Source organism: Macaca thibetana, chromosome 9, assembly GCF_024542745.1.
Source record: "Macaca thibetana thibetana isolate TM-01 chromosome 9, ASM2454274v1, whole genome shotgun sequence".
NCBI classification, from domain to species: Eukaryota; Metazoa; Chordata; class Mammalia; order Primates; family Cercopithecidae; genus Macaca; species Macaca thibetana.
Window position 1 is genome coordinate 58,385,341 of NC_065586.1, and position 22,202 is coordinate 58,407,542.

The window sequence follows — 22,202 nt, forward strand, 5'->3', positions numbered from 1 at the left end:
ATAAAATGACTCATTGAATTCAAAGTGAAAAAAAGAATGAACATATTCTTTATCAGAACCAAATTAGGCCGGGCATGATGGCTCACGCCTGTAATCCCAGCAGTTGGGTGGATTGCTTGGGCTTAGGAGTTTGAGACCAGCCTGGGCAATATGGTGAAACCCCGTCTCTACATAAAGATGCAAACAAAAATTAGCCGGGCATGGTGCTGCGCAGATGTAGTCCTAGCTACTCAGAAGGCTGAGGTGGGAGAATTGCTTAAGCCCAAGTGACGGCAGTTGCAGTGAGCTAAGATTGCGCCACTGCACTCCAGCCTGAGTAATAGAGCAAGACTCTGTCTCAAGAAAACAACAACAACAGCAACAACAAAAAAAAACAAATTAAATAAAAACAATAAAAACCGAAAATGATTTTCATATAATTTTCAAGAGTTCTTTTCTTTCTAGGATATTCAATGTTTCTATTAAAAATAAAAAGAAATATAATCATTGACTATCGAAGTTTTAAGATAAAATGATCTAAATGAACCTGAAAATCTTAACTCATTTTTTTGAAAATTTTGTTAAATTTCACAACATTTTGTTATAGGCTGGGTGTGGTGACTCATGCCTGTAATCCCAGCACTTTGGGAGGCCAAGGTGGGAGGGCTGCTTGAGGCCAAGAGTTCAAGGCCAGCCTTAGCTGGGCGTGGTGGTGCACAGATGTGGCCCCAGCTACTTGGGAGGCTCAGGTAGAGGGATCGATTGAACCAGGGAGGTCGAGGCTGCAGTGAGTTATGATCACACCATTGCACTCCAGCCTGGGTGATAAAATAAGACCCTATCTCAACAAATATAAATAAATAAATAAAATATTATAAAAATGAAACTATTTACAAGTCTAGTGGCCAATGTAAAGAATTGTCATTATGGGTTAACACTCATTACATCTAGACCTATGTATATACGCTTTAAAGAACACTGTGGGGCCGGGTGCAGTGGCTCACGCCTGTAATCCCAGCACTTTGGGAGGCCAAGGCAGGTGGATCACTTGAGGTCAGAAGTTCAAGACCAGCTTGGCCAACATGGTGAAACCCCATCTCACAAATTAGCTGGACATGGTGGCGGGTGCCTGTAATCCCAGCTCTTTGGGAGGTTGAGGCAGGAGAATCATTTGAACCCAGGAGGTGGAGGTTGCAGTGAGCCAAGATTGTGCCACCATTGCACTCCAGCCTGGGTGACAGGAGCCAAACTCTGTCTCACCAAAACAACAACAACAACAACAACAACAACAAACAACAACAACAAAAACACTATGAACTGTGTAATATACCAAAATATTTCTCAGCTATTGCAACTGTCAGAATACCATGCTAATTCTGGAGGCCCCCAGAACTGTGAAGTGAAACAGACATTATGACGCTTAGCGCTACCAGGTCCTTTATACTATCTGAGTAGATGTACTTGACAAGTAGAATAAGCTCCCTTTCTTCACCGGGAAGCTGTTCCACAGCTCAAATCCTCCTAGTACTCCAAAGCAGTGTCCACCTCCAAGGTCAGTGGCAGCACGGCCCAGCAACCTTCATGCAATTCAGGTTTAGTTACCTTTGGTTTTGAGGACACAGAGCAAGACAAAGGGAAAAGCATTCTCTGTGGCCTGTGGATGGTTTTAGTTACAAAAGTGGGTAGAGTTACAGTCACGCTTTGCCAGTGCTGAAAGCCAGATCCCAAGAGAACAAAGCACCTACATATTCTTCTTCTTCTTTTTTTTTTTTTTTTTTTTTTTTTTGAGACGGAGTCTCTCTCTGTCTCCCAGGCTGGAGTGCAGTGGCGCAATCTTGGCTCACTGCAACCTCTGCCTCCCGGGTTCAAGCAATTATCTTGCCTCAGCCTCTCAAATAGCTGGAATTATAGGCACGTGCAACCATGCCCAGATAATTTTTGTATTTTTTAGTAGAGATGAGGTTTCACCATGTTGGCCAAGCTGGTCTTGAACTCCTGACCTCAGGTACCCACCTGCCTCAGCCTCTCAAAGTGCTGTGATTACAGGCATAAGCCACCACGCTCAGCCACATATTCTTATTTTAAATGTGTATACAACAAAATCTACTCTTCTTGGTAAGCAGGTTTATTGACAAATGCATATAGTTCTGTATATACCTTCATGAGCAAGATTACAGAACAGTTCCAGCACATCCAGAATTTTTGTTTGTTTGTTTGTTTGTTTTGTTTTGTTTTGGTAGGGACAGGGTTTGCTATATTGCCCAGGCTGGTCTCAAACTCCTGGCCTTAAGTGATCCTCCCACCTCAACCTCCCAAAGACCTTGGGATTACAGGTGTGAGCCACCATGCCCTGCCCTGAAATTATTACCAGCACTGGGTATTGCCAGTTTCCTGTTTGTTTGTTTGTTTGTTTGTTTTTAGCCACTCTAATAGGTGTGTAGCAGTATCTCAGTGTGTTTGTGTTTGTAACCTGTGGGTTGTCTAAAAAAACACAAGGACAGGGGTTCTTATTTCTAGGGTCTAATGATGGTACTGTTTAGAAGAGTTAAAAAAATTCCCCTCTTGGCCTGGCGCGGTGGCTCACACCTGTAATCCCAGCATTTTGGGAGGCCAAGGTGGGTGGATCACTTGAGGTCAGGAGCTCGAGACCAGCCTGGCCAACATGGTGAAACCCCATCTCTATTAAAAATATAAAAAATTAGCTGGGCATGGTGGCACATGCTGGTAATCCCAGCTACTTGGGAGGCCGAGGTGGGAGGAGGATGGCTTGAACCCAATAGGTCAAGACTGCAGTGAGCCGAGATTGCGCCACTGCACTTCAGCCTGAGTGACAAAGACTCTGTCTCAAAAAACTAAAAAAAACTCCCCTCTTGAATAGGGAACTTCTCCAGGACAATGCCTGGGTCAGCTTGTTGGATAAGAATGGAGGCACCCTAGGCTTAGTCTGCCTGGGAGGTTGAGACCAAGAGGGAGCTGAGCTGCTCTGCATGGCAATAGGAGGACTCTCGAACCTGTTGAGGCTCTCGGCTCTTGAGAGGAGGTGAGAGATGACAAATGAAGAAAAAGGAAGGCTGTGACAATCGCATGTACAGAGAGGAGCTTCATGAACACAGTAGTACACAGGACGTCCTTGGAGATGCGGCCCAGTCAATACTTTTCAAAGAATGGGGAGGCTGAACCTTGAATGTGGAGTTGTCTCCTGTTCTGTGCTGCAATCCCTCTGCCCCACATAATCCCTTGGGCGAGTGATGGAGGAATGATAGAAGACAGTGGTGTCAAGCTCAGAATGAGGTTGCAGGAGTGAGAGGCCAGAGGGTGCCAGCGAGGGTGGAGGGGCCACAGCAGAACTGACTATGGAGAAATGAGAGCCATCCTACTATTCCTTTCCTAGGGGAAAACAGTCCTCTGAGATGTTGGAGAGGGCTTTGGACTTCCTGCAGAACATGGGCCTCAGTTTCTCTTGCTTTGATTTGTTTTTTTAATATGAAGGAAGAGAGAGCCCTCTGGGAGAGCGGCAGACTTACAGCCATTGGATCTGGCTTCTGGGTGGGCAGGGAGGCCTCTCCCCTGGGCTCCATCCAGCTGGACTCGGCCTCCATACATATTCAAGTATCCACAGGGCACTAAGAGCCTCTGGATCTTCTGAACCCAGAAAAGTTTGGGTTCAGGATGGCAAACTTCATATGTTAGTATCCCCTGTCGGCTGCTGGTTTCAAACTCTTGACCTCAAGTGATCTGCCCGCCTCGGACTCCCAAAGTGCTGGGATTACAGGTGTGAACCACTGCACCCAACCAGTAACAGTTTTTTCTGCAGGATTATACTTGACCTGCACAAGTGGAGCTTGCTTTTTCACAGAATCCTGGGAAATCTCCTTGGAGTTGGGAACAACTGGACACATCTCTCAGTCCAGCTGATGCTTACCTGGCTCGCTCCCATCTCGATGGGATGGTGTGTTTGCTTCATCTACATGAGGCAGCTCTTGGGGTATCTGCCAAGGTCCAGGTTCTGCCCTTGGGGTTGTGCAGAGAATGTTGGTGTTTCCCCTTAGCTCCTCAAAGACTGATCAGGTGTCCTCTACCACCACCACCACCCTTTTCTGAGAAAACCTTCCCAGGGCTTCCTTCAGTTCCCCATAATAAATGATGAATTATTTTTTTAACCCTTCTCTATCCTTGTCACCCTCTTTTGGCCTATTTTAGTGTGTGAAGGATTAGAGGATGGGCCATCAGTCTTCTGGTTAACCACATTTAGGGTCTACTCTACTGGAGGTGATAATCCAGCAACCCACCAAATTCTCCTCTTGACTTCATGTAAATTAAGTCATTGAAGGTTTCCTAGATGGTGTGAAATAGTCTTTCTCTCTCTCAGTCATCTAGCTAGCTCAGATGTCTTTAGATATTTTATTTTTGCCCCCTGCTGAACCTACATCTTCAGAGCTCCCTCTTGCTTCCTCAGCCCTTGACTGGGGCTGGGGCTGGGGCTGCCCCCCAGGCTTTCAGCTAAGAAGAAATCTTTCTTCTCTACCTTGGCAATTCCAGCATCTCTGACTCCCTTAGTTCTTGGGGTAAGTGCAGAAGGGCCTTTCGACCTTGCTGTTTTGACTCCAGCACTTGACAGCAGGGACATTTGGACTCTGACATTCTGACTTCATTGTACACTCAGATTCTGTGTATTTGCCTTGGGAATTTTCCTCACACCAAGAAATCAATAAAAGCTAAGTCACTTAGCAATGAATAGTACTAGTAGAAATAATCGCTATAAATAAAACTGGCAGTAGCTAATGTAGCAAATTGTGAGGAAGATATTTGGTTTGCTGAATAAAGTTCTAGAGGACAATATAATGACCTCAGTGCAAGAAGATCGTGTTAAATGAAAGATGTGGGAGCCTGGTGCCTCCTTCCCTACTTCTCGCAGTCCTTCACATACTAAAGCATGCCCCAGAGAGGGTGACAAGGATGGGTATGAATGGAGAACCACGTTATTTATTATAAGGAACTGTGGCAAGCCCTGGGAAGATTTTACTAGAAAATTAGAGGAGACTGGGCAGGATTTTGCCCCTAAGTATTAAAAAGGGGGGCTACATTGGTAGGGCTTGGTGGGAGGGATCCCATTCAGGAATCCCAAAGAATGCTGGAGCCGTTGAGGAGGGAGGTTGACAGAAGAAAGGGCCAAGAAGAGAGACCTGGGAATGACTGTTAACATTATATATATATATATATGTGTGTGTGTGTGTGTGTGTGTGTGTGTGTATGTGTGTGTGTGTATGTGTGTGTGTGTGTGTGTGTGTGTGTGTGTGTGTATGTGTGTGTGTGTGTGTGTGTGTGTGTGTGTATATATATATATATATATAGAGAGAGAGAGAGAGAGAGAGGGTCTTGCTTTGTCACCCAGACTGGAGGGCACAATCTTGGCTCACTGCAGACTCTTAAATATTCTAATACCACTAAATTCTTTATCTCATTCAGTCCTCGTAGCAACGTAAGAGGAGGGCATTATGATTATTATCCCCACTGAAGTCCAGCATGGTTGGGTGCTTGCTGGGGTCTCACTGGAAGCCATACAGCACAAACTCTGCCCAAGCTTAGAGTCTTTCTCAGAGTTTCATTGATCACCCTGTGTGATGTGGCATCCATTCCATTGGCCTCCCAGAGATGGTTCCACAAATTCTCAGAAAAGACTGGAATAGAGAGCTCTTCCCATGCTGGGCGCCCTGGCCCTCCCATGGGATCTGTGCCAGTGGGCAAACCTCCCCTGTTCTAGCTGTTCTGGGACAGGGCTCAGGGCAGGGCCTGTAGACACCTGGCCTCGTCCATCCCAGGAAAACAAAGTTGGAAAATTCCTGTCTGTCCCTGCCCTGGCGGCCACATGTCCTGCCTCTGTGGCTGGACCAGGGACAAGCATGTGAGCTTCAGGTACAGTGCTTCCTAAGTCAAGGGTTTCAGGTCGCACTGGCAAATCATTTTGCAAGCAGATGTCATAGGTCTCCTCTTAGACTGGACGGCACGCAAGGTCAGCGTCAGCAGATCTGACCCTAAAAATAGGCCCTCTGTTGCCAGTCGGGGTGGCTGGGTGTGCAGCTGCCACATGCCCCATGGATCAGAACCTCCTGACCTGGCCAGGCCCCTGAGCACCCAGGTAAGGCTCTTGGGTGGGGAGGCCGGCACCCCTTGGGTTCACCCACGTGTTCTTTGGGGGCCTGGGTGTGGGGATTAGAAGCCCCTTTTCCACCCTGTTCCTGGTGCTGTGGGCAACAGCTGACCTCCTTCTAGTGTGAAAGGTTTCTTACTGTCCTTTTACTAGAGACGCCATGGAATTTTCTCCATTTCCCTTTCTCCAAATCTGAACTTCCAGTTCAATGACCATTTCTAAAGGATAATGGGGTGGATTAAAGCTCATCGAGCCCTTGTGAAGCATTGGATGCATTGTATCATATTTATTCCAACGAGGTTCTATGTTTGTCCATTTAGCCAGTAAAGAGGGAGAAATCTCGGGGGCAAGAGAGAGCGAGGCCCTGGAGTGACTCGGATCCTGTGTAGGGCAGCATCAAAGACAAGAAAGTACTTAAAGCTCCAGGGATGAGAATTCTCCCTGTGTCCCAGGTAATGCAAAAGCATCATTTGGTCAGAGTGACGGGTTTGGAAGCATTTCTCAGTCCTGGTGAGGGGATGGGGTTGGGGATGACGCTGTCGTGGTAGAGATGGGGGGTGGGGCTGGGTCATGAAGGATCAGAGCCACTAGTTCAAGAGTGTAGGTGGCACCACGTGTGGGCAGGAGGCGGGATGGTCCTGCGTCTCAGACCTGTGTGGGCAGGAAGCGGGACGGGCCTGCGTCTCAGAACAGGGCTCTCCCGTTAGACCCTGGTACCCTTGTGCTTTGACCCCAGGGGTCCCTTCATGGGCCCGGAACCCAAGAACAGTTGGGCCCAGGGGCTCTGATTGTTCAGGAAAGTGGAAAATGCTCCAGCGAGCAGGAGGAGGGGGCACGAGGAGGATGTCTGGAGAGGTTGCCACACTCACAGCCACCAGCACCTGAGGGTCCCTGGCACTGGATGTTTTTTCCGCTGCCGCCACCTTTAGCCTGTGGTCCCTCCTTGTTCTCGTCATGAGAAAATCGTTTGGTCCCACCCACAAATCCAAGGACTCTGACATTAACAAACAACACTTGAAGGGCTTCTGAGCTGGGTTCTTAACAAGGAATGAGCGTTGGGCATGGAGGCTGGGGTGGGCATGGGGTGGGTCTGAGGAGAGTCAGTGGGAGTGAAGAGGGAAAGGTTCCTTTGTCTCACAGGGCATGCGATGGGGGTGTGGCTCACCTGTTCAGTACCCAGCTGCTCAGACCTCTAGAGGATTATATAGACGGGTAGGCTGTGGGGCTGTGACCCCATGGCAGTGTCTAGGGGTGAATGTTTACAGCTGAAGCCCCAGTGGGCGTGTGTTACAGGGTGCTCTTTTAGTTTGCTGTCTATAGGCGGCTGGTGTTAACCAGCTCAATTAGACCTCCTTCCTTATCACAAGGACAGAGGGATTTCTGTATGCCGGGGTTTCTTGCCTTGGTGTATGGGAAGCATCGGATCACAGGCAGGCTTGGGGAAAGAGTGCAAGGCTTTGTTGAGTAGAAGTTGCTCTCAGCAGATGGGGGAGCCAGAAGGGAGATGGTTTTTTCCTGGAGTTGGGCCACTCAGCAGCCGACTCTTCTCCTCTGACCGCTCTGGCCAAACTCCGCATCGTTCACTGGTCATGGCCTGCAGGCCTGCCAGTGCCTGTCGGCATGATCTTCTGCCGGCGTGCTCTTGACAACCAGCTGCTTGTGTCTTCTTCTGCCCATGTGTTCCTCAGGACGTCCAGCCGCTTGTGTGTCTCAGGTTTTTATAGGCACAGGATGGGGGTGTGGCGGGCCAGGGTGGTCTTGGAAAATACAACATTTGGATGCCAAGGCAGGAGTGCCTGACCTCACCTAGGTCTGTAGGGGTGGAGCCCTAGCCAGGGACCTGCCTTTCTCTATCCAGCACTTCCCGGCCCCCCTCCGGTATCAGGAGCTCACTTGGCTCTGAAGGATCTTCGTGGGCAAAAGCAGATCTGTGCTGAGGGAGAGGAGAGAGGCAATGGTCCTCTGCATCAGACAAGCTGGAGCCCTTACTGGGGACATTTCAGTCATGGCTGACACCTGGGTTGGGTGGGAACCTGTTCCTGTCTGCAGGTGGCACTCCCATGGCTGTTGTCAACCCCACAGTAGATGAGGAGCTTAGGGGAGGCCCTGAGGCCAGGGGCTGGGCTGTGAGCATTTTCCAGCAGCCCCAGGGAGGCCCAGTTGAGCCCCCCAGGGCGAGGATGAGCAGCCTTCACCAAGCCTTCCCCAGACACTGCGGCCTCGAGGACTGGCAGTGTTTCCTGCGCTATGTGTCTGGCACTGTTCCAAGAGCTTTCCTAACAAGCAGGAATCATTTATTCCTCATAATTGCAACAGCTCTATGAGGGGTGGACAGCACAGCACCATTTCAGATTGGACACAAAGACACAAATACTAAGTGTTCTGCCCAAGGTCATGCAGCCTAGACAGGGGCAGAGGCCAGAACCCAGTGTGCCTCAGAGTCTGGGGGTGCAGCCCCTTTGCCCTGGTGCCCCTCAGTGGGGGTAGAGGCCTGGTGGCATCTCACTCTCCTACTCCTCTCAACCCCTAAACTCCAACCAGGGCCCCTCTCCCGGGGAGGCCCGGCTTGGAAACAGCCACTCCAGGTTCCCAGGCCAGGAGTCAGCTGTTTGTCCTGTTCGGCCTGATTTCAGAGCAGATAATGTTTCCTCTTCTCGTGACCATTCACGTTTCTGGGCCCACCCCTTCCACAGTAATGAGGGGGTCAGATCTCCTAGCAGCCTGACACAGTGACCAGAGACTGACTAGCTGGGGAGAGTCCTTTCTCCTACTCTCTTGCATGTCACACAGGAGGCGATGGACCCTGTCATCCACAGGACAATGCTCAGGCTCACACAAGCCCATCTCCTCCGCCACAGCCTCCCTACCAAGACCTCCGCCCCGGCCAAACTCCTCCACCCACTCTTTCCTATTCTCTGCTGGGAACACAACTCCCAGTACAGCTGGCAATTCCCCACCCACCCTCCTGGCTGCCTCCTTGTCCCTGCTCCCTGAAACCCTCTTTGAGCCCATGCGGATGTGCCAAGGGCTTAGATGATCTCATTTAATTCAGCAACCAGTGAGGTGAATGTTATCCCCATTTGACAGATGAGGAAGCCGAAGCCCAGGTAGTGAGATTCCAAGGCCCGTGAGAGCCACTTGCTGCAAATTTACATGACTCTGGGCTCCACTCTGGGGAGGGAAGCATACAGAATTGACAGGCCCAGGCATGCCCTCAGGAGCTTATACTTTGTGACCAAGAATATAGTGAAGTATCTGTTGCGGTGGGTTGGGATGTGGGGCTGTTGGGTTGAATCCCATTTGTACCCCTTACTAGCTTAGTGTGTTGTTTCTTAACCTCCCTGACCCTCATTTTTTCATCTGTAAAGTGGGGGCAGTTATTCCCTGTCTAGAAGGTTTCTTACTTTTTTTTTTTTTTTAGACAAGGTCTCATTCTGTCACCCAGGCTGGAGTGCAGTGGCATGATCTTGGCTCACAGCAACCTCCGCCTCTTGGGTTCAAGTGATTCTCATACCTCAGCCTCCCTACTAGCTGGGATTACAGACATGCACCACCACGCCCAGCTCAATTTTTTTTTTTTTTGGTATTTTTAGTAGAGACAGGGTTTCACCATGTTGGCCAGACCGGTCTCGAACTCCTCACCTCCAATAATCTGCCTGCCTCAGCCTCCCACAGTGCTGGGATTAGGGGTGTGAACCACCGCGCCTGACCGAGAAGGTTTTGAGAGTAGATAATCACTGCGCACACAATAAAAGCAACATGATCATTTCCCTGGGTCCAGCCAAGGCCTTGATTTCTCTGCAAGCTTTTGTGGGTGGCAGATTTAAGAGGTGGCAGCCTTAGCCCCTCGCCTTCCCAAGGCCCAGAGCGTCTCCTGTGTAGCATCTGAGACAGGACTAGTGACGAATAAGTGGCCTGGACAGGAAGTGGTGGAGCGGCAGGACCATGGTGAGGGCTGCACCTCCCGAGTCTTGCCCTTCCCCGAACAAGGAAGGCTTGTTCTGAGGTGAGGCCCAGTGGGAAATGGTTCCTGTGAAACCGCCTGTGGTGTTTCCACACATCTTCAGAGGGAGTGAAGGCCCAGCTGCTTAGGATTCAGGAACCACAATGGGCCTGGTCAGACGTCATGGTCTAGGTCTCCAGTGCCAGAGCTCCCTCTCCCCTGGCCGCTCGGGAAAGTCCATCCTGGCCGGCTCCCTTGTCTGAGAAGGAAGCTGAGAGTGGCCTCCAGCCTCCTCGGGGTTTCCGGGAGGCCCGCCTCTGCCAAACCAAGATTGGGGAAATCAATTAGAAGTTCATAAATTACCACCCCAAGCGCTTTGAAACCATTTGAAGAGTTAATCAAACAAGTTCATGACATCAACACCATCAGAGAAGGAACATTAAATTACTTTTAAAATGAAGGCTCTTCTGTATTTTTAATAAAAGGATTTTATATTAATTCACATAATTGCCTCCTGTTAACATACTTGCCAGAATCCAAAAGAAAAAAAAATCTGTTAAACTTGGAATATGTCTGATACATTAGGAATTAAATTATAGGCCACAAAAAATTCCTGGGTTTTTACATCCAAATTTTCATTAAAAAAAAAAAAAATCCACTTATTTTATTCCCTAGTTGGGATCATTTTTGTAGATCTAAAATGCATAAAGACAAGCACTGACTTGTACTAAGTTAAAAATATGTACATATTTACATATGGACACTGCTGCCAAATTCTACCCCTCCCCACGTACCCCGGCAGTAGGTATTACTCTCCTAATAGAGTAATTCACCCAACCACAATAACGTTTTTACTCTCCCCCTTCTTTCCAAGCATATCCAAGCCCAACTTGGGTGGTATGTGGAAGAAACATGGTACACAGGCACTTAAACACAGACCAGCTTTCCCCATGAGCTCCATGCTTTAGAAACATGAAAATGCAATGGATGTACACACAGGCACAGATACAGAATGCCTTTGAAGGGAGAGGAGGATTTTTCATATTTAGAAGGTTCTCACTCTGTCATCCAGGCTGGAGTGCAGTGGCATGATCATAGCTCACTGCAGCCTCAAACTCCTGGGCTAAAGCGATCCTCCTGCCTCAGTGTCCCAAGTAGCTGGGACCACAGGTGCATGCACCTCCATGGTCAGCTATTTTTTTTTTAATCTTTTGTAGAAACGGGGGTCTCATCATGTTGTCCAGGCTGGTCTTGAACTGCTGGAATCAAGCAATCCTCCTGCCTCGGCCTCCTAAAGCACTGGGATTACAGGCCTGAGCCACTGCACCCAGCCTTTACTGTATTTTAAAATGCTAAGGTGGTAACTTTTCTGTTATATGTATATAATTTTTAAAAATTTTCTTGTAGAAGGCTGGGCACAGTGGCTCATGCCTATAATGCCAGCACTTTGGGAAGCTGACAGGGGTGGATCATTTGAGGTCAGGAGTTCAAGACCAGCCTAGCCAACATGGTGAAACCCCGTCTCTACTAAAGATACAAAAATTAGCTGGGCATGCCAGCGAGCGCCTGTAATCCCAGCTACTCTGGAGGCAGAGGCAGGAGAATCGCTTGAACCCGGGAGGCAGGGATTGCAGTGAGCCTAGATTCCACCATTGTACTCCAGCCTGGGAGACAGAGTGAGACTCTGTTTCAAAATAAAATAAAAATAAAATAAAATATTTTCTTATAGAGACAGGGTCTCACAATTTTGCCCAGGCTAGTCTTGAACTCTTGGGAGAGGAGAATTTTTAAAATGTTTACACTATAAATTGTTCTACTCAGCTAAAAACCTCTAGAAGGCAGAGACCTCCCTGGCCTGGCTCAGCACACCCCTTTCCAATCCCCTCCCATGCTGGTCTGGCCCAGCCCGACCCTACACAGGGACATACACAGTAAAGTTTTGGAGTCAGGGCCAGGCCTAGAGAACGATGCCACTCCCCATCCCTTCTCATGACCCGCCAGAGCACCCCAATGTCCGCTGAGTTAGACTAAGACCAAGCTAAGCAGAGTCAATGATGCTGGCTCTGACACTGTAAGGGATGGGGTGGGGAGAGGGGCTGCCGTCTTCATCTGAAGTCAGAGGGGAAGGAAGGTCCCCCCTGCTCCGAGGTGGATTTGCCCCAAGCTTCAGAACTGTACGCTTGCACCAGCCTCTTCCAAGGCCCTATACCTATTTGGTTTTTTTACTTAAAAAAATTGAGGCCGGGTGCAGTGGCTCATGCCTGTAATCACAGCACTTTGGGAGGCCAAGGCAGGCGGATTGCTTGAGGTCAGGAGTCCGAGACCAGCCTGGCCAACATGATGAAACCCCATCTCTACTAAAAATACAAAAATTAGCCAGGTGTGGTGGCACACGCCTGTAGTCGCATCTACTTGGGAGAGGCTGAGGCAGGAGAATTGCTTGAACCCAGGAGGCAGAGGTTGCAGTGAGCTAAGATTGCACCACTGCACTCCAGCCTGAGTGACAGAGTAAGACTCTGTTTCAAAAAAAAAAAAAAGAAGAAGAAGAAGAAAGAAATTGAATAAGCTTCAAGATCCACAAAACCTAGATTCCTCCTGCTTTCTCAGGAGGCACGGGGGGCTAGGATGACCTTCTGACACCACGGAGGCCTGGCTCTGCCATGGGCAGCCTTGGGGAGGACACAGAGCTGCCTTCAGGGGCTTCCCACTTGACAGGAGGCACTCGGTGCCACTGGAGAGATGTGAGGAGCAGGGTCAGACCTTGTCCCGAGGGTCACCTTCCTGCCTCGGCCTGGGGATTTGGGGCGAACGTCTACTAGGTGCAGAACACTTCTAAAATAGAACTTTCATGGAATTTTGTTTTTTTCCCTCCATATGCTCAAGTAAAACATGTCTAGCACAGAAAATTTAGAAAAGATGGTTACTTTAAAAAAAGAAAACAAAAATCACATATAATTTCGTCACCCTAAAACGAGCATGTAGCCAGTGTTAATATTTTGGGGAAATTTATTTTTGTACAAGAAGGGGATGGTTCTGTATTTGCTGCTTCACAAACTTCTGCGTTTTCTCTCCGCCGGCGCCAGCCTCTTTCCCTTTGATTTCTTGGAGTCACCGAGAACATGCCTGTTGTGTATAACAATTCTGTTGAAGGGTTAGGGTCCCAGTGAGAGGGCTGCCACGGCTATGGGGCACTGCCACGTTGAAGGTTGGGAACCCCCGTTCTCAGTAATCTCGTCGCTGTTCCTCCCCCAGAAACTCCTCACTTGGTGGTCTCTGGCCCCAACTGCTCCTTTCCTCAGCCCTGCCGCAGGGCCCCCTCATACTCCTTCTAGAATGTTCTGGGAAACACAAAGTCTCTTGCTTTATTGTGCAGAACAATTTAGTTCTCTTTGTTTCACTGCACCTCTTTCTGGGCCATGCTGCAGAACTCATCTTTTTCCCATCAAAGGGATCCTCAAATAGGCCAAAGTGGCTCACTTTGTAATTATTTTACTTTATGCCTGTAATCCCAGTGCTTCATGAGGCCAAAATGGGAGGATCGCTTGAAGCCAGAAGTTGGGGACAGGCCTGGGCACCATCGCAAGACAGTCGCTACAAAAAATAATAAAATAAAATAAAATAAAATAATAAATAATAATAATAGTAAATTAGCTGGGTGTGGTGGCACATGCCTGCAGTCCTAGCCCCTCAAGAGGCTGAGGTGGGAGGATCCCTTGAACCTAGGAGATTGAGGCTGCAGTTAGCCATGATTGAACCACTGCACCACAGCCTGGGCAACTGAGTGAGGCCTTGTCTCTATGGAAAAATAAAAAAATTCTTAAATTGTGCTTTTTGTTAAGCAAGAAGCCTGTATGTGGCTCTTCAAAATGTTAAGATGGCCGGGCATGGTGGCTCATGCCTGTAATCCCAGCAATTTGGGAGGCCAAGGTGGGTGGATCATTTGAAGTCAGAAGTTCAAGACCAGCCTGGCCAACATGGTGAAACTTCATCTTTACTAAAAATACAAAAATTAGCTGGATGTGGTGGCGGGCACCTGTAATCCTAGCTACCCCAGAGGCTGAGGCAGGAGAATTGCTTGAACCCACGAGCTCCAGCCTGGGCGACAGAGCGAGACTCTGTCTCAAAAAAAAAAAAAAGAAAAAAGATAAGCCTTCTTTCCTGACACATGCTCTCATTCCTAGGCATGGCTCCCTAGCCAATCTCTGCAGCCTCAAGGGTTCTACTTAGAGATTTTAATTTTCCCACTGAAATGAATTATGCATCTCTCCAGGCCGCTTCTCCCATCTGCCACCTTAGCAAGTAAAAGAGTTCAGCTTGAAGGTTTTTTTTTGTTTGTTTTAAAAGTGTCTTTGCCCCTCTAGCTTTAGCTCCATTTTTGTCAAAGAGGGCACCGGAGCTCAGGGAGGATGGAACATGCAGATCTGAGGGTCTCTAGTGATTGTCGGGGCCAGTGACAGTGCCAGGTCCCAGGAGCAAGTGAGATGGGGTGGAAATCGCAAAATAGAAGTCACAAGCAGCTTCCTGCCAAGACTGTTCTGTTTGGCCAGCACACTTTAAAAATATACACGTGGTTATTTATTATAAAATATCACTATTTATTAAAAGAATCCCAAATTAGGAAACAGAAGAAAAAGTCACCCACAGTATTGACATTTTGATGTATTTTTTTCTAGCTTAAAAAAAAAAAAAAACTATAAAAAGTTTTTTGCTTGTTTGGGTTTTTTTATGCATAAAGTAAAATAATGGTGTCAAATTACAGTTTCAAATTCAGATTAAGGCCTTTCGTACTTGGGCAAAGGAAACCTTGAACCAAATGCAAGGCTTGCAATAGAAAATTCTGAAATAAGCCAGGTGCAATGGCTCATGCTTGTAATCGCAGCACTTCATGAGGCTGAGGCAGGAGGATCACTTGAGCCTAGGAGTTCCAGACCCATTTGGGCAACATGGTAAGACCCTGTCTCTACAAAAGACTTTTTTTGTTGTTGTTTTTTGTTTTTGAGAGGGAGTCTCGCTCTGTCACTAGGCTGGAGTGCAGTGGCGCCATCTTGGCTCACTGCAACCTCTGCCTCCCAGGTTTAAGCAATTCTCCTGCCTCAGCCTCCCAAGTCACTGGGACTACAGGTGTGCGCCACCACACCCAGCTAAATTTTGTATTTTTAGTAGAGATGGGTTTTCACCATGTTGGCCAGGATAGTCTCAATCTCTTGACTTTGTGATCCACCCACCTTGGCCTCCCAAAGTGCTGGGATTACAGGCATGAGCCACCATGCCCGGCTACAAAAAACTTTTTAAAAAAATTAGCCAGGTGTGGTGGTGCAACCTGTGGTCTCAGCTACTTGGGAGGCTGAGGGAAGAGAATATTGAGCCCAGGAGCCCAGGAGTTCGAGGTTGCAGTGAGTTGTGCCACTGCACTCCAGCCTGGGTGACAAAGTGAGACCCTATCTCAAAAAAAAAAAAAAAAAAAAAAAAAAAAGGTCTGAAATAGAGTCTGAGTTAATGAGGAGTCCCTGTGCTGATAGCTCTTCAAAGGCAAGGTCACTTTCACGAAAGGAAATGGCACTCTAGGCCTTAGTGGTCAAGTACTGCTCGGCCTTTTGCATCTTCTGTTATCATGGTATCTTTATTTTTTCTTTTCTCCTTACATTTTTATTTTTAGTTGACAAATAATAATTGTATGTATTTATGGGATACAATGTGATGTTTTGATATATGTATACTGTATCTTTCACCTTTAAATGTTTTTAAATTAGCTGTACCTTGGTTTAGTTTCCTTTAAAAGCAGACCCTGAGACAAGAGTTTGGGTGCATGCTGTTTATTTGAGAGGTGCTCCTGGGAGTACAGTGTGGCATGCAGAGCACCCAGGAGGGAGGAGAACCAGTAAAGGATGTGTGAACGAGCAGAGTCCCACTGTGGGCAACTGGAGAGCTCCAACACACGGGCCAGCCTCTGGGAGACTGTGCAGGACATATTTCAAAAGTGGCCCACTCAGGGTTGAGGAAGTGGGGAGGTTGAGGAACTGGGCAACTCCTGCCCCTAATTGGCGATAACTTATGGGGGATGTTTCCGCACACTGCAGGCCTGACCAGCACAAGGACTAGAAAATGCCCTCAAGAAGAAAATAGGCACCTGAGGTAGGAAGGCTTTTGTGTATAAAGAACTGTCCACTTCTGCTGCGGTGACTTGAGCTGAGGAGGCACCTGTAGGCACCTGTAGTAGATGCTTTCCTTGTAACAGGACAAGGATAGTATTGACTACAGGAGCTTACATTTAAAAATCAATAGATCTCTCACAACAATCTATGTGAATCATAAAAATATCAGAAAATCTGGGCTTGCATTCCCACGTGGGATGGCAAGCTGCTGCCCCCTTAATGGGGGTATATGCTCCCTGGTGTGCCACACTCCCCACCACTCCCTAACGTCTCTTGCCTGAAGCCAACAGTCAGGTTTTTGTTTGTTTAATTTACTTCTTAACACCCAACCCACTTCCTTCCTCTATGTTATCTGCCTGGTCCCTCGCTGAAGGAGCCTGAGTTTGTCACCTTTTAAGGAGGAGACAGGCTGCCGTTGCATGTAGGCCAAGTCGTCTCGGAGATAGCATTTGATTTCCTGGGACCAAATCCTTAAATATGAAGCTGTAACAGGAACCTGGAGGCCTCTCTTGACAGCCTGCCCAGCTCTCATTATGACATTTAGCCTGTGATTGATATTGTGTGTGTCATTGAGACCTTGGCAGTTAATCTCTGGGTCGAATCTATGGAAACCAAACAGAACAGATTTGTCTTCCCTTCCATGTTGGCTGTGATCTGGGAAACAGATGCTCCTGGCCTCTCTGAGAATTAGAGAGTTGGGAGCCATGCAGAGAGGGTGCACACAGGCCGCCTTCAGGATTTGGAAAGATTACAGGTCTGTGGTTTCTGGACGGTTCCACACTTTGTTCTCTTTCCCCATCAAATCTGCATGCTGGAGGATAATAGATCCCAGGGCTCACTCTGCGTGCCAAGCTCTTCAGGGTAGACCGCACCACTTCCTCTTCTGTCTGGAAATCCAGCCGAGGCTTTCAGCACAGCGATGGAGACGGGTATGGTTCCCTCCACAGTGTAATGAAGGAAGAACAGCCTCATCAAGGGTGAGGTCAGCTTCAGTGATCAAAGGAGGCAGACGGAGGTTTCAGAATGGAATTGACCCCAGTGTCTCCTGAAAATCACCTCTTCTGAAGCTTCCATTAACCGCAGGCAGAGTTCAAGATGGCCTAAATCACCACCCTTAGGTGTATGGTGCCCAGCTTCTACTCACTTCGAACAAGAAGAGTGGGTGCCATGGATGGGCTGAGCTTCAGATCTTTAGACACTGTGGGCCTGAAGCAAGGAGAGCTATAACTACTTATGCTCTTAGGGGACTGAGGGGTCTGGGCTCGTTTCTGTGAGAAAGATTTCTGGCCACTCCTTGAAATAATTTCTTCCTTCCTGACTGGAAACACAGAAGACAGGCCCCAGAATAGTTTGGGCCTGAACGACCACCCGTGGCAGGAGGGCAGCCCACCCTGCGCCTGCAGTCCCCTCACCTTCACCCTCCTCCGAATCAGCCTGGAGGCTCAGGCCTGCCTTAGCAGCTCTTGCTGTGCCCCTAGCACAGGCCTCACAGCCCTTAATCATTCCTTCACCCCTCAGTCTCTCATTCCATTCATTCACTAAGCCACTTCCTCATCCAACCCATATCTCCTGAGCGCCTCCTACGTGCCAGACACCAAGGCTACACAGAGAAGCAACACTGAGGAGTCCCAAGGTCCTCTCTCCTCCCAGCCTGCAGCTGCATTCTGGGCTAAAGACCAGGTCTCCCATCCCACTGGGTCAGCGGGAGGCATTTTGAATAAGCGCCCTCACTACCTTCCCCTTGACTCTGCAGCGCCCTGGCTCTCTAGCCACATCTCAGACAATTATTATCAAACTTCACTAAGTGTCAGACTCACTTGGGAGCTCACTAAAATACAGATGCCTGTGCCCCAACTCCTGGTCCAGGGTGCAGCCCGGGAATCTGTATTTTTGGTCAGTGCCAGGTGACTCTGACAGAGGTGGTCTTCAGACCACACTTTGAGAGACTCCACAGGAGGGTCCCTTCTGCTGCCCATTGCCCTCTCCACACCCCACCAGGAAGCAGGAAGTTGCTGGAGGAAGTCACAAATCCTGGCTTCCCACAATCCCTACAGACACACAGGGCTAGCTAGTGATCCTTTAAGTCATCTGCTATGGACTTGGGAGAATCGAATTCCCCACATCAGTGGTGTCAACTCTTTCCTTTTAAATTTCTATCATGGAGAATTTCTTTTTTTTTTTTTCTTTTTTTATTTTTATTTATTTTTTTTTTTTGAGACGGAGTCTTGCTCTGTAGCCCGGGCTGGAGTGCAGTGGCCGGATCTCAGCTCACTGCAAGCTCCGCCTCCCGGGTTTACGCCATTCTCCTGCCTCAGCCTCCGGAGTAGCTGGGACTACAGGCGCCCGCCACCTCGCCCGGCTAGTGTTTTTTTTTTTTTTTTTTTTGTATATTTTTAGTAGAGACGGGGTTTCACCGTGTTAGCCAGGATGGTCTCGATCTCCTGACCTCGTGATCCGCCCGTCTCGGCCTCCCAAAGTGCTGGGATTACAGGCTTGAGCCACCGCGCCCGGCCTATCATGGAGAATTTCTTTTTTTTTTTTTTTTTTTTTTTTTTTTGAGACGGAGTCTCGCTCTGCCGCCCAGGCTGGAGTGCAGTGGCCGGATCTCAGCTCACTGCAAGCTCCGCCTCCCGGGTTCACGCCATTCTCCTGCCTCAGCCTCCCGAGTAGCTGGGACTACAGGCGTCCGCCACCTCGCCCGGCTAGTTTTTTGTATTTTTTAGTAGAGACGGGGTTTCACCGTGTTAGCCAGGATGGTCTCGATCTCCTGACCTCGTGATCCACCCGTCTCGGCCTCCCAAAGTGCTGGGATTACAGGCTTGAGCCACCGCGCCCGGCCTATCATGGAGAATTTCAAACACACCTGAAGAGAAACAGCAACTGGCCAGGTGTGATGGCTCACGCCTATAATCCCAGCACTTGGGGAAGCTAAGGTGGGAAGATCACGTGAGCTCAGGAGTTCGAGACCAGTCTGGCCAACATAGCGAGACCTCATCTCTATTTTAAAAAAGGAAAAAAGAGAAACAGCAACTGCTTTATAACCATCATCCAGCCCCAATCACCATCACTCATAGCCAGCCCATCTCATTCACACCTACATCAATACCCTGCCCCAACATTGTATTATTTATATTTTCTAACTATATTATTTTTGAAACAAGTATTTCAGAATATTTTTCTAAAAGATAAGGCCCTGTGGTATGACGTTACTGTCCTCGGAATCTCCAGCAAGTTGGCTGATAGATACAGACCTGAGGACCCTGAGAAGACCGAGGTTTTTTTTTGGTGAGATGACTCCTGCCATGGTGGTGTGCTCTTCTGTCCGAAGGCATATAATGTCTGATCATCTCTTCTTATTTGTATGTGGTTGGCAGTTTATGCTGTCTCTGGATGCAGCAGCTCATCAGGTGGTGTGAAATGGTGCTTCCTTCTTTATTCATTATCTGGAATACTTCTATAAAAGAAAATTTCCCATATTGAGCCAGTAGTATATAGTTTGTATAAGAGAGGAGCAATACATGCAGATTCTTCTCCTTTATCTATCCATCTTCAAAATAAGGAGCTGGTTCCCAAACATCTTCCAACTGTGCATAATTAAGTTTTGGGTTTTTTGTTTTTTTTTTCTGATAGGGTCTCACTGTGTTGTCCAGGCTGGAGTACAGTGATATGATCATGGTTCACTATAGCCTCAACTTCCTGGGCTCAGGTGGTCTTTCCACCTCAGCCTCAGCCTCCTGAGTAGCTGGGGCTACAGGCATGCACCACCACACCCAGCTAATTTTTACATTTTTTGTAGAGATGGGTTTTGCCATGTTGCTCAGGCTGGTCTTGAATACCTGGGCTCATGCAATCCACCCACCTCAGCTTCCCAGAGTGCTGCGATTACAGGCATAAGCCACTGCACTTGGCCTGTTCTCAGTATTATTATTATTTTGAGACAGAGTTTCACTATTGTTGCCCAGGCTGGAGTGCAGTGGTGCAATCTCAGCTCACTGCAACCTCCGCCTCCTAGGTTCAAGCGATTCTCCTGCCTCAGCCTCCCGAGTAGTTGGGATTACAGGCACCCACCACCACACCTGGCTAATTTTTTGTACTTTTAGTAGAGAAAAGGTTTCACCATGTTGGGCAGGCTGGTCTTGAACTCCTGACCTCAGGTGATCCACCCGCCTCGGCCTCCCAAAGTGCTGGGATTACAGGCATGAGCCACCGCGCCCAGCCTTCAGTATTATTATGACTTAAGTGTTTGATGTGTTTTGATCCACTGGAATTATTGTTATTTTTCATGTTCAAATTGTTCCATTTTTGATAAATGGAAGCTTCTTCAAGTTGTATTCTGAGTCCCTTTGACATGTTCCTAATGATCTTTGAAGCCATGAACCCTTTCCTACATTCTCTGCATCCCGGGCCTGCCCCTGCTCACACTGCACCTCATCTCCCTCCCCATCACACTAAGACCCTGTGCTACAGAGAGCCTCAATTCATGATCCTCTTTATCTGTAAAATGGGGTTAATGATAGGGTATTAGAATAACCCTACCTCAGTGTTGTTAAGATTAAATGGATTTACAATCATCAAGCACTTGGAACAGTGTCTGGCACACAATAGGTGTTATATAAGTATTTGTCAAATAAATAAACAAATAGCACTCCCTCCCAGTCACTCACCTCTATGGTTCTCCGTCTTCCCACCTTTTCCTCCTTCTCTCCAGTCTCAGAGTAGGAGCACAACTTCCCTTCCCAGGCTGACCATAGGTGCATCAGTTACTCAACTCCGGAAACAATCGCTGTCCAATTCCACTGCAAATTCCTCTCCTTGGGGACAATGGAAAGTCCTCTCTTGCATTCCACTGGCAGAGCCTAACGAGTACTCCAAATTCACATTTCAATCTGGAGGCACAGCTTTCTATCTTGGGGCATCTCTTCCAATCCCCTTGGTAAGTTAAGGCAATGATGGCCAGGCTCCCAGTGTGAGAGCATGAGCACTGCCTTCAGCTCTTCTGACAGGTTAACTCTCACGCGGCCACGTGTCCTCCTCTCTCGAGGCTTCTGAATCCTGCTGACGTGCATGTGGCCCAGACCCAGGCCCGGGCAGGTATGGCCTTGGCGATGTGCTCTTTCCGCTGGCTGATGGCTCCCTGCAGACGCTGAGAGGGCCATGGACCTGGAATGTCAGGGATCTTCTGGGCCTTCCTATTTTGGGTCCAAAATGGCCCAAACCAGTAGGTTTCAATCAGATGAAGGAAAAAGTAGGCACCAAAGGAGTAAAGTCTAAAGAAAGGTGGGAAGGGACTGGCTGCTGCTTGCAGGATTTCTTAGCCCCAAAACCTGCCTTGGCCCACATCCAAGGACCCCAGCTCTCCTACTTTAGAAAGATTGGAACATTGGGGAAGTGTCATTTAACTGTCATCATGGCCTTCCTTGTTTACCTGGGTGGCCTGGGAAGAGGAAGCAGGGGCATAGCAGGTTGGGGAAACGCTTGCCAAATTTTAAGATTAGCTTATTCCCACCTCTTTTCGTAAAGCCTATTCCCTGCCTCAGTGTCCCCTGCTAACCCCCATCCTGCTTCTCTCTCATAACCAGCTGCAGAAAGGAGAGAAAATCCCTTAGCTCTAAAATGACATCCGGAGAAGTGAAGACAAGCCTCAAGAATGCCTACTCATCTGCCAAGAGGCTGTCGCCGAAGGTGGAGGAGGAAGGGGAGGAGGAGGACTACTGCACCCCTGGAGCCTTTGAGTTGGAGCGGCTCTTCTGGAAGGGCAGTCCCCAGTACACCCACGTCAACGAGGTCTGGCCCAAGCTCTACATCGGCGATGAGTAAGTGCCATAGTTAGCTGTGCCACAATTTACCCACAATTTCTCAGATGCGAACATTAGGGGAAGGAAGGAGAGGGGTGTACAGAAACTCTAAGGTTTTCTCCTTTGAATTCGGCTTTATTGAGAAATAATTCATAGACCATAAAGTTCAGCCTTTTAAAGTGTAC

General features: G+C 48.3%; 1 protein-coding gene across 2 annotated transcripts in view; it reads left to right on the forward strand.

Moving 5' to 3' along the window:
- Nucleotides 1-6,032: 6,032 nt before the first annotated feature.
- DUSP29 (dual specificity phosphatase 29) overlaps nucleotides 6,033-22,202 on the forward strand; it is a 36,445-nt gene continuing 20,275 nt past the window's right edge. Inside the window, exons 1-3 of one of the 2 annotated variants that reach the window (XM_050803545.1) lie at nucleotides 6,033-6,115; nucleotides 6,448-6,579; nucleotides 21,802-22,035. In XM_050803545.1, the coding sequence (XP_050659502.1) occupies nucleotides 21,836-22,035 (200 nt within the window). In that variant the 5' untranslated portion in view covers nucleotides 6,033-6,115; nucleotides 6,448-6,579; nucleotides 21,802-21,835. The remainder of the gene's footprint in view (nucleotides 6,116-6,447; nucleotides 6,580-21,801; nucleotides 22,036-22,202) is intronic. The other variant, XM_050803546.1, reaches the window with a different exon arrangement.